Source organism: Sardina pilchardus, chromosome 5, assembly GCF_963854185.1.
Source record: "Sardina pilchardus chromosome 5, fSarPil1.1, whole genome shotgun sequence".
Taxonomy (NCBI): domain Eukaryota; kingdom Metazoa; phylum Chordata; class Actinopteri; order Clupeiformes; family Clupeidae; genus Sardina; species Sardina pilchardus.
The window spans coordinates 31,727,869-31,738,627 of record NC_084998.1 but is presented as its reverse complement, the minus strand read 5'-3'; the positions used below and the strand labels follow the sequence as shown (position 1 = coordinate 31,738,627).

General features: G+C 43.2%; 1 protein-coding gene across 1 annotated transcript in view; it reads right to left on the bottom strand.

Annotated features, from left to right (window-relative positions):
* Positions 1 to 10,023: 10,023 nt before the first annotated feature.
* LOC134080902 (G protein-activated inward rectifier potassium channel 3-like) overlaps positions 10,024 to 10,759 on the bottom strand; it is a 6,903-nt gene continuing 6,167 nt past the window's right edge. The window contains exon 5 of the mRNA XM_062537515.1: positions 10,024 to 10,244. Coding sequence (XP_062393499.1) covers positions 10,024 to 10,244 — 221 coding nt within the window. The remainder of the gene's footprint in view (positions 10,245 to 10,759) is intronic.

Sequence of the window (10,759 nt, the reverse complement as noted above, 5' to 3'; positions counted from 1 at the left end):
ACAAAGGAATGATAGAAACACGTCTTTCAGTTGATGAATTTCAGAGGCATGGGGGTGTGGCTGGGACCAGGAGTTAAGAAATGAAGGCCCTTGATATTTGTACAGTAGGTCTAAAACAAATACACTATCTTTACATTTGTCTATAAAAACAGACAGAAGTTGATTTTCATAGATAAGAGTAAGAATTGAAATGTAATGAACAGTAACTTTACAATTTAATCCTAATCAGTAGATTACACCCTTTACGTCTATTGTCGTCTTGTGATAATTAACTGATTGAGGTGGGTTAAAGCTGAAGGTCTTCTAAACATGCCCTTACCCTCCTAATGAAGATGAGGGACTCTTGAATGAGGGCATCTCCATCTTTACTTGTTAGTGGGAGGTTGGAGGTATTAACATTTAAGTAGCTGGGGACTTTAAGTGCATTGGCACGGTAATTTGTTTCATGTTTTGGGTGTGGCAATGTGTATTGGCCAATCAGATTTGTAGACGCGATAGCGATTCAGCCTATGCATATCATGCAAACTCACAGCCCTAGATCACACGATGCAGTACACCTACCTTGGCTTGACCATAACTGCATCGGGGAGTTTCAGCATGGCAGTGAATCCACTAAAAGAAAAAGCTTGAAGAGCACTATTTGCAATAAAAAGAAACTTCTGGAACATAAACATACCAATTAAAGTTTGGTGCAAAATATTTGACTGTGTAATCCAGCCCATTGCGCTGTATGGAAGTGAAGTATGGGGTCCACTAGTGAGCATAGCTACTGTACATTAGATGGGACAAGCATCCTATAGAAAGCCTGAGTTCTGCCGATTGATCTTACAAATCCAAAAGAAAACACCAACAAATGCATGCAGGGCAGAACTAGGCAGATCCCCATTGACCATCAGCATGCAAAAAAGAGCACTCAAATTCTGGATGCATCTACGGACAAGTCCCACCGACACACTGCACTTTAACACAGTAAAAACTCAAGAAAAACCCTGAAAAGAGTCCTCTGAGTCAGCTTGTACTGAGACTAATCTACCCCTATCAGACATTACACTTTTCTTAGACAAGCACTGCTTTGAAACTGAACACCAATATGATCATTCAAGAATCTAAAGACAAATATCTGGAACATTGGCAAAAGGAGACAAAAAAACAAAGCAAATTAGAATGTTACCGGTCCATAAAATCTGAATACCAATTGGAGGAATATCTCTTTACTGATATAGATATAAAGCAGAGACAGATCCTGACCAAATACAGACTCAGTGACCACAGTCTAGCCATAGAAAAAGGCAGACAAAGAAAATCCTGGTTGCCAAGAGAGCAAAGAGTATGTGGTCACTGCATAACAGGTGAGGTTGGGACTGAGGTGCACTTTCTTCTTCACTGCGAGAAATATGCCACCATGCGTAAGTCATACTTTGACAGGCTTACAAGCCTAATCCCAGGGTTCAGAAATCTAGAGGAACGGGAAATGGTGGCAGTCTTACTTGGACAGCAGGGACAGACAGCAGGTCTTGCCCGACAAATATGTCAACGAATGCCATAATGCAAGGGACAGTGATTAACTAGAAAAGCACCCCGAGAGCGCAGCTACCTCCGCCTGCATTGTTCTTCCTAGGTTGTCATACATTTGAACCGAAACTATTCAGATCGCCACCACGTGGCCATACAATGCCATTACACCACTAAGCTAAAAACATAAATGCCTCTGGAATCCCGAAGGAATTACGGATCAGTCCCAAATTTACTCGTGTCTTCCTTGGGTCATGTCTGACCTTCCCTGAAAATTTCATCGAAATCCATCCATTATTGTTTGAGTTATCTTGCTAACAAACAGACAGACAGACAAACAAATAGACAGACAAACAAACAAACAAACGCCGGTCCCCGATGAAAACATATATCTCCTTGGCGGAGGTAAAACATATTTTATCTGTAAAAGTACCCACAGACACGCACACACACACACACACACACACAGACACGTACGCACGCACGCGCACACACACACACACACACACACACACACACACACACACACACACACACACACACACACACACACACACACACACACACACACACACACACACACACACAAGTTTGTTTGTTCATTTTGGATGCATTTATATTTGCCGTGTACTGTATTCCATGCATTATGTAAATGTCCTTATTTTCCTTTAACCTCTTATGTGTACATTGAGCTTTGGCAATAATGTTTCTGAAACTTTCATGCCAATAAAGCTATATTGAATTGAATTGAATTATGCATGTATTACTAATAATGTATAATTTACATTTGTTGCACTCTATAAATAACATTTTATGCTTATAGTTAGTTATGGTTATGGTTATAGTTATTTAGCAAACGCCTTTGTCCAAAGCGATTTTTGTTTGTATGCATGCATTCACACAGATATTTAGATAGGCTTACTTTTTTCATTGCTGGTTTTGAGTCCGCTGTGCTGTAGGCCCATGTTGCGATTTAGTTTGTATGCACTATCAGCTTAGCTGTCCTTCATTGAGGGGAGAGGGGAGTGAGTTTTTAAAAGAGACAGAGACAGAAGTAGATTGGTCTACAGAGTATCTTTAGAATCCCCCCTCCATCATTTTGTATTCTCTATGTTCTGTACAATGTAACTAAGTTGTACAGTATTGGTAAAGTGATATTTTCTGTTTCAGTGTCTGGTGTCCAAGCTGTTTTTCACAAATCAGTGACCAGAGAGGAGCTCTTGCGGTGTAAGTTAAACACACATATAAACACACACACTCTAATGTTCTTAGACACACACACACACACACACACACACACACACACACACACACACACACACACACACACACACACTCCCCACACACACACTGAACCAGCGGCGCAGATAGTATTTTTGAGCTGGGGGTACTGCTGTCATAGTATAGACTATGATATACTTGATTTAATTTCATGGGTTTTTTTAAATGTTCATACTTTATCATACAGACAAGTGTCTAGTATCGTTGAGTATCGTTTTGTTTTTTTTACCCTGCAAGTGGGGGCGGGGGCAGATCGAGGTCAATCAGAATCTGAGGGGGACACATCCCCCCCGTCCCCGTCCCCATCTGCGCCCCTGCACTGAACACAAGAGAAAGTATTCGATTGACATCTGACATGGACATCTCTATCAGACACAGATACACTTGTGCAAATGTACAGACACAGATACAAGTCTAAGTTTGTCCTGTTTTCTCTTCTCCTTCATCAGATTGCTGTCACTTCACACTGGATCCAAACACAGCACACAAAATCTTCCATCTGTCCAAGCGGAACAGGAGGGTGGAGAGAAGATATGAGCTCCAGTTATATCCTGATCATCCAGAGAGATTTGAAAGGTGCTCTCAGGTGCTGTGTAGAGAGGGAGTGTCCGGACGCTGCTACTGGGAGGTGGAGCGGAGTGGGGAGGTCACTATAGCAGTCTCATATAAAAGCATCAGCAGGAAAGGATTTGGTAAGGAGTGTTTGTTTGGTCGTAATGATCAGTCCTGGTGTCTGGAGCTCCGCAGCTCCACCTCCCTTTTCTGGCATAATAATAAACCAACTCAACTCCCTCTAGTGGCCAGCTCCAGAATAGGAGTGTATGTGGATCACAGGGCAGGAACTCTGGCCTTCTACAGCGTCTCTGACACAGTGACCCTCCTGCACAGAGTCCAGACCACATTCACTCACACACTCCACCCTGGGTTGTATATATATCCTGGATCGACAGTGAACTTACGTTGACTCAAATATGCAGATGCTCGTAGTAACACTACACACACACACACACACACACACACAGTATTGTGTTACACAGGTAATGGTCTGCCTGGACCTAAGTGAGGACCACATTATCTCATACAGTACAGCTGTTGTGACTCACACCAAATACTTCTTGTTGAAGCATGACCGGTATAGCTGCCCCAATCTCTAAAAGACTAACACTTTACATTACGGCTCGCTAATAAGGTGGTAATTGTATGGTAATTTCTATGTAATTTCATGGTAACAATCCCTTGTAACCACTTGTTACCACTTATTACCAGTAATTTCTATGCAGTTTCTAATCTAGTGCAATTACTCTGCTGTTTCTAGGTAATAGCAATGCAAAAAGCATTAATTAAGGTGGTAATTTCTATGGTATTTTGATATCATTTTATGAATTTTCTTTGTAGCCACTTATTACAAGTTATTTCCATGCAGTTTCCAGTGCAATAACTCTGCAGTTTTTAGGTAATAGCGATGCAAACAGCTTTCATTTTAAGTATAATAAAATGGTAATTATTTGAAACTTTACTTATTGTTTTTGTTTAATTACATGACAAACAAGGAGGTAATTTCCAGGAAAATACACAGCATCAGGGCCGTAAAATACATTATCACTTATTTCCACCCAATTACTAGTTATTAGCCTACTAAGAAAGAGACAAACCAAGTCATTGTCGTAGTAAGCTGGTAAAGAAGACATTATGTGCCTGTAACTAAACTGGAACAAGTGAAGTAATTTTATGGAAACTATATGGTATCAGAGCTGTAAAATGCACTATTGCCTCTTCCTATTTAATTACCTAGCTGTATTGATAAACCCATCAATAATCCTTATGACATTTTTAGTGTTGTTTTTGTTTAACTACCTGAAAAACAAGGAGGTAATTACCAGGAAAATACACAGCATCAGGGCCGTTGTAACGATGCGTGCCCGAGCGGGTGGATTGGTCAGACTGAATGATAGACAGATGCAGAAGTCTTTGATCCAATAAAGGAATTTCTTTATTCTGATGTAAGCTGCCGGCAGGTGATGCAAAAAGACAAACAAACACTGATACAAAACGAAAAACAAAAACTGGGACAGTGCCCCCTAGTCTACCTATAGCCTACCTCAAGAGGTCTTTATAGCAGGACCTCTCACACCTGAGGAGGAATCTATCTGTCCCCCGTCTGAGCTATGCAGACACCATATAGAACACAGGCCTGAACCACTTAACATAAATCAATTAACTGAAATACACAGCATTTCTGTTTACACATGACACAGGCAATACACACTACTAATAAACTTTCATGTTGTTTATCTCCAATGCCAAAATAAACCTTACTACGCACAAAATATAATTACCTCTCTGAACACCCCTGCCCACATACGCGCTCCCAACTCCGGGCGCGAAATACGCACACAAAGGGTTCCCTTGCCCAGCACCCCAGTTTGTTCCCTGCCACAAGGAAGTAACTGAAGCACCGAGAACAGGCAAGCACATTCACACCCAAGCATACCTACAGTTCAAACATATCTATTTTCCCAACTAGGAAGCATTGATGTTAAACATGCGCATTTAAAGAACCCTTACCCTGCCGGTAAATATACGCATTAAACCCGGTGCACTATACGGCAATACTCTCCTGTATGAAATAACTCTAAACCATATTTCTATAACTTAACCACAGTCTTAACATGCATCAGGTCTGCCACCACAACAGTACACAAACAAACATTCACATTCATATGATTTAATAGCGCAGTCTTTGTTTGCACCGAAGTTTGGAAAAGTCATTGTTCGCGTTCCGGCGGGAAAGCCGCATTTGCCAGTGACAGACGCAATGCGCTCTGTCACATAACCCCCCCCTTAAGAGTCTTCGTCCCCGAAGACCATCAAGAAGAAGTCCGGCATGAAACTTCTCAACCCCAGTCATAAACTCCACTGCGCCCCTCACCTCCTGCATGCACTTCACATTTGTGATGACCTAGGCTTTCTGCGGGGGCAATTGGGCTTAATATGACCGGTCTGGCCGCAAAAATAACACCTTTGATCTTCGGGATTTGATCTTGAACTTGTCCCTGCACCACTATACTGACCCCTCTCCCCTCTGTCTGCCCATGGGCCCCTGGTTTCTTTTAAGCCCCCCAGCTCATACGGCCTCTGACTTTGCCGTGCCCTGATGAAGTCTTCAGCAAGGTGCACGGCTTCCTTAGCAGACACGGGGTTGTGTTCTCGGATCCAGAGCCGCACATCAGTGTTGACCATCCTGAGAAACTGCTCCAGCACCAGCATGTCCCCAATCTCTTCTTTAGTGTGTGACTGAGGGCACACCCACTTGACAAACAGCTCCTCAAGCCTTGTGAAGAGCTCCTTCGGTGTTTCACCTGGCCGCACTGACGTATTCCGAAACCGCTGCCTGCGGGTCTCCAGGTGGATTTCAAACTTCTCCAGGATAGCTTGCTTCACTCGGTCATAATCCCCCGACTCCCTGATATCCATCGCCAAGTATGCCCCTCTTGCCTTCCCTGTCAGCAATGGTACCAGGTTCAGAACCCATTCAGCTTTTGGACACCGACTAATAACTGCCATACGTTCAAATGTTTCCAAACACTCCTCAATATCCTCTTCTTCAGTGAAGCGCTGCATTTTCAGCCTCCTCCAGCTTGCCAACTGCCCCTCTCGTTCTGTAGGAGCTTGAGATCCCTCTCCTGGGACCGGAACTGGACCTGCTACCGCCGCTGATGCTTGGGCCCCTACACTCGTTGCTGGTTGGTGGCCTAGCCCCGCCGCTGGATGGACTGGCACTGCCGCCTGGACTGCAAACGCCGACCTCTGACGAGCTGCTGGCCCCCATTGCGGCTCGGTCTGAACTTCAGTAGACAGCACCCGTGATGGACTTGTTACCGTCGACACTGGAGCAGACAGTGACAGCTGGGCTTGGCCACGGGTCCTCCCCATCTCCGTTCTCTCTTGTCGCACCTGGTCTTGCAGAAGGTTGAACTGATGGACCATACCCTTCCATCTCAGGTCTTGGCGTGCTTGGTCTAGTTTGGCCTGCTCCTCTTGCTTCTGCTGGCCCATTTGGAGTGACTGCCACATTTTCTGGAGATCCTTTAGCGAGTTCTCCCTGGATTTCTGAGCGCCGGCCTCATCTTCCGACAGCTCTGATTCCTGTCCTGGATTATGGGTACTCCGCTTCTTTTTGGGACCCATCACATTTGCCACCTTTCAGTCTGACCTGAGCACGATAGTAGTTTCCGCTGCCACCAAATGTAACGATGCGTGCCCGAGCGCGTGCATCTGTCCATCATTCAGTCTGACCAATCCACCCGCTCGGGCACGCATCGTTACAGCCGTAAAATACATTATCACCTATTTCCACTCAATTACTTAGTTATTATAGCCTAGAAATCTAGACGCCCCTAGCGGCAGCAAATGTAATTTGGCTGGCGGGGCGGTCTAGCAACGCTCCGTTGAGCCAGGGAGCTGAGAACCCCCAGCACCAGCGATCCAATCACAGGGCTTAACTTAATGGTGACTGACATGCGACCAGAAGTTGCGACGGTAACGCATCCTGTTATTTGAAAACAATAAGGTGATTCGCTTAGCGTTATCCTATTGCGTGGAGAGGGAAGGTTACGCATCCTGCTACTTGAAAACAAGAAGATGATTCGTTTAGCGTTATCCTATTGCGGGGAGGGAATTTGAAAGACAACTGTTTATCCCACCCCTCCGATTGAGCCCCGTCTACGTTGAGTGTCCAGACCCTACATCTTGATGTGGGTCTGGCTCGTCAGGCTATAGTTATTAGGCTACCATCTCTGATCTGAAATAGGCTATTTTGTAGCCTACTGACATTCAACACACAAACACATGTTGAGTACGACCTTTATTACTTTGTTCTGCAAAAAAAGAAAGTGTAATGTAAATTTATGTTGTACATTTAACATACAACATTTAAAGTAGCCTATAAGTCCGCCGACTTATACTAAGCCATGGAAGAAGTATTTTTCGTTGATAACGCAGTAGGCTAGCCTGCAGAGCTAGCATGAGCTACAGCCCACATCTTTTGATTATGTTGTTTTATTATTGCAGAACATGTTAAATGTGTGAAAACAATGTTTTTTTTGCAGAACAAAGTTAAGGTTGTGCTCAACATGTGATTGTGTGTTGAATGTCAGTACATGGTAACCTATTTCAGATCAGAGATGGTAATAACTAAGTAATTGAGTGGAAATAAGTGATAGTGTATTTTACGGCCCTGATGCTGTGTATTTTCCTGGAAATTGCCTCCTTGTTTTTCAGGTAATTAAACAAAAACAATAAGTAAATCCTGGACTATCATTTCAAGAACTAGATTCATTTTAAATCATTACCATTTTATTAAACTTAAAATGAAAGCTGTTTGCATCACTATTACTTAGAAACTGCAAAGTAATTGCACTGGAAATTGCATAGAAATGACTAGTAATAAGGGGCTACAAAATATTATTACCATGAAATTACATAAAAATACCATAGAAATTACCACCTTAATTAATGCTGTTTGCATTGCTATTACCTAGAAACTGCAGAGTAATTGCACTAGAAACTGCATGGAAATTACTTGTAATAAGTGGTAACAAGGGATTGTTACCATGAAATTACATAAAAATTACCATACAATTACCACCTTATTAGCAAGCCGTAATGTAAAGTGTTACCAAGACTTCTGTACACAATTCATGATATATTTTGGATTTGAAGGTGCATTGTTTATATAAAAAATAAAACAAATAAAAAAATAAAAGCATTTTTTTGCTATGACTGTTTCTAGACTGTTTCACTTTGTGGAATTCCTTTCCTCTGCCTTGTCCATTAATAAGGTATATCGCTATATCTTGGCGGCCGTTATCCCATACAGTACATAACAGGGTGTGGGGTCAGACATCAGTACATGATGTGGGAGTTTGTGTGTGTCAGCCAGAATGTAGGATCAAAAGGTAAGACAGAAAGAAGATGTAACATTTTAACACGAGTTAAGATATCAAGAATCTTTGTAACCGATCGTAAAACTCTGCTTTCGTCAAGACTTTGTCCATGGCCCAGACCATTGGGTGAGCTGGTCCTGGCTTTCCTTATGTCTAAACTCTTATCTGCTTGTACACATACAATCACACACATGATCGTATGCACAAATACATATTCACTCACATACTCAGCCCAACATAATGGACAAGTACAGTACTTAATACATGGATACTCAGAATTACCTTCCTGTGTGTTCTTGCAAAATTGTTAAGGGTTTAGGCTTGTCCCAATGCCACATCTCAAAGGGCGTGAGGGTTTGAGTAGACACTTACCAAGTGTCAGTCAGTGTAGAGTTCACCAAAGGGAATTACCCACAGTTTAAAGTATTGTGATGTTTACCGCGGAGGGAAATCCAGAAATGACTAAGGTAAACAACAAAACGAGACACGACCACGGAAAGGAATATTTAGAAAAATAAACATATTTGAATAAAAACATTAAACATGAAAGGGGATGTAAGATTTTGTTTACCACACATCTAATTTATTCATCTCTTTCTGGAAAAAATGGAAAAACTAATCTGTTTCATCTGTCCAGAATTTTTAAAAAAATAATAATATAACACAGTGGCCATCTTTTTTGTATATTTTATATTTATATATGTTGGGGCTTTTGACAAGGCATGACAGTACCGAGAGTGACAAGAAGTGAGTGGGAGAGAGAGATGGGGTGGGATCGGGATACAAACTAGGTTGGACTCAAATCCAGATCCCCATGGGAACTTGGACCCGAATGTGGTATGTGAGTGTGACCAGATTACCGTTTGGCCAATCAGACTGAAAGACAACTGGAGGAATGATAGGGTGTGTGTGTGTGTGTGTGTGTGTGTGTGTGTGTGTGTGTGTGTGTGTGTGTGCGTGTGTGTGTGTGTTCTCAATTCTTCATCATAGTTCCAGTTCTTCATATTTTTTGGCTAGTAACAGTTCACTTTTAATAATTCTATTGCGACAGGACGGTGAAGAATGACAGGAAGTGAACAGGAGAGAGAGTTGGAGTGGGATCTAGAAAGGACCACGGGGTGAAAAATTGAAGCCGAGTCACCGGCATACGGTGCAGGTGCCCCTGCTAGTTGCGCCACAATAGTTTGCCATAATAGTTTCAATTCTTCATCATAGTTTCAATTCTTCGTCATAGTTTCAATTCTTCATCATAGTTTGTCTTCACAGACAGGACGCTAAAGGGAGTCTAAGAGGACTCGTCTGTAGTTAGACGACCTTTGACCTCCCTCTCCTTCTCCTCACTCTTGGCCTTGGCGCTGGAGGGCGACGTGTGCACATCGAAGGTCTTGTTGAACGCGGCGTAGTCCACGCGGAAGGCCCCCTCCTCCAGCAGCATGCACGACTCGAAGCGGTGACCCCACAGAATCTCGTCCTCCGTGTAGGACGTCCGAGCCTGGCATGTCATGCCTACAGGCAAACAAGTAAACAAACGACAAACAAACAAAGCTGCTTCACCTGCTTCATCTGCACTGAAGGCGCATTCACAAGTATATACTACCGAAAGACAGCTGTAAGCTTGGGAGGTGATGTGCCCTGGTGTCAGCCAGTGTGTGTGTTTGCATGTGCGCTGTGTGTGTTTCTCCAGGGGCAATAAGAGCACTGTGTGTGTGTGTGTACCAGGGTAGTGAGAGGGCTGTGTGTGAGTGTGTGTCTGTTTGTGCGAGTGTGTGTGCGTGTGTGCGTGCTTGCGTGCTTGCGTGCATGCGTGTGTATGTGTGTGTGTGTGTGTTTGTCTCCAGGGGCAGTAATAGCACTGTATATGTGTGTGTACCAGGGTAGTGAGAGGGCTGTGTGTATATGTGTGTGTGTGTGTGTGTGTGTGTTGTGCGTGTTTGTGTGCATGTGTGTGTGTGTGTGTGTGTGTGTCTGTTGTGCGTGTGCATGTGTGTGTGTGTGTGTGTGTGTCTGTTGTGCGTGTGCCT